Raw genomic sequence first — 1,435 nt, 5'->3', positions numbered from 1 at the left:
TGGGCTATGGGCTGCTCTCCCACGCCCTCCCTGACAGTCACAGAGCTAGATGAACACCCCTCATTTTGGATCCGGCTGCTCACTGCAAGTGGGTTTTAGCTTCTCAGGGTCAGGGGCTTACCTTAAATCTGCTTCCGTCATCTTGAATAAAGTAGTAATCCACTGCACTGACTAAGCGCTTATCTTCATCTAAAATCTCGGTCTACAAGAGAATCAGTCAACATAGGCACAAGATCATCCTCTACACAGTTAAAGAAACTTTCCTCCTACCTTTTGGGAAACAGTCCCTCTCATCTAGGTCTTTACTCCACCCCTACGTTTACACTACCAGCCTTATTTACAAGAACCACATCGTAACAGACTCCAAACGGGGATTTCTCTCCATTTCTCCCTCATAATCCTTGAAAGCTTTACTCTGATGGCTAAAAGGGATGCCCATCACCTCTGGCTTCTCACAGTGGCTTCTGTGTGGCCCTTAATGACGTTAAAGAGGAAAGGAGAGCTGGGAACCTTTACATCTCCCACCTGATCCACTCAAAGTTCCCCCATGTGTCCCTCACTCTTTAGACAAAGACCATGCTATGACAAGAAGGGGTGCAGCCATACTCCTGGGTGGGAGAAGGACCGAGTGCTTACAGGATGCATGTTAATGAGCCAGCCTGTCTTCTCACCAGGCTCCTTCAGCCGCTCAAAACCAAACCGCAAATCCATCTTATCCGTCCACTGACTCCGTTCCAGGCGCTTAAGTGCCGAGACTGAGGAAGTGGTGCCATCATCTCTGAGTGAAAGAAGGGAACCCAGTGCTTACAGTTTGTAATGCCACCTATTTCTGCAACCCTCATCCCACCTAGTGTGTTTCAGATATGACAGGGTAGATATATTCCTGAAAAACTCTGAGCTTGGCAAAAAGGCTCATTAAAATAAAAGGACTCGTTGGAAAAACACAATTAGGGCAGGCCCTTCAAAACCTGTTCAACTTTATAACCAGAATATTAACAAAAACAGTAATCATGGCTAGACACTGCTGCCTCTTGGAGAACTAAAAATGCATAAAACTGGCCAGGCCCAGTGGCTCACACCTATAATCGCAGCACTTTGGGAGGCCAAGGCGGGTGGATCACTTGAGGTCAGGAGTTTGACACCAGCCTGGCCAACATGGCAAAACCCCACCTCTACTAAAAATACAAAAATTAGCCAGGTGTGGCAGCGTGCACCTGTAATCACAGTTACTTGGGAGGCTGAGGTAGAAATGTTTGAACCCAGGAGGTGGAGGTTGCAGTGAGCTAAGATTGCACCACTGCACTCTAGCCTGGGCAACAGAGTGAGACTGTGTCTCAGTTAAAAAAAAAAACAAAAAACATAAAACCCAGCATTGTTCTCCTGGTCATTTTATCCCAGAGAAATGAAACCTCATGTTCATAGCATGTTTATTCAT

General features: G+C 46.5%; 1 protein-coding gene across 1 annotated transcript in view; it reads right to left on the bottom strand.

Moving 5' to 3' along the window:
* The window catches only part of POLE (polymerase (DNA directed), epsilon, catalytic subunit), a 74,529-nt gene extending 73,754 nt beyond the window's left edge, over positions 1-775 (bottom strand). The window contains exons 1-2 of the mRNA XM_011982215.1: positions 637-775; positions 122-202 (exon numbers count right to left, since the gene is read on the bottom strand). Of these exons, the coding sequence (XP_011837605.1) occupies positions 122-202; positions 637-711 (156 nt within the window). The 5' untranslated portion in view covers positions 712-775. The remainder of the gene's footprint in view (positions 1-121; positions 203-636) is intronic.
* Positions 776-1,435: the final 660 nt, after the last annotated feature.

This window comes from Mandrillus leucophaeus, unplaced genomic scaffold, assembly GCF_000951045.1.
Source record: "Mandrillus leucophaeus isolate KB7577 unplaced genomic scaffold, Mleu.le_1.0 Scaffold237, whole genome shotgun sequence".
Classification (NCBI taxonomy): domain Eukaryota; kingdom Metazoa; phylum Chordata; class Mammalia; order Primates; family Cercopithecidae; genus Mandrillus; species Mandrillus leucophaeus.
Note: the sequence above shows the minus strand (reverse complement) of the source record. Positions and strands in the feature narration are given on the sequence as shown.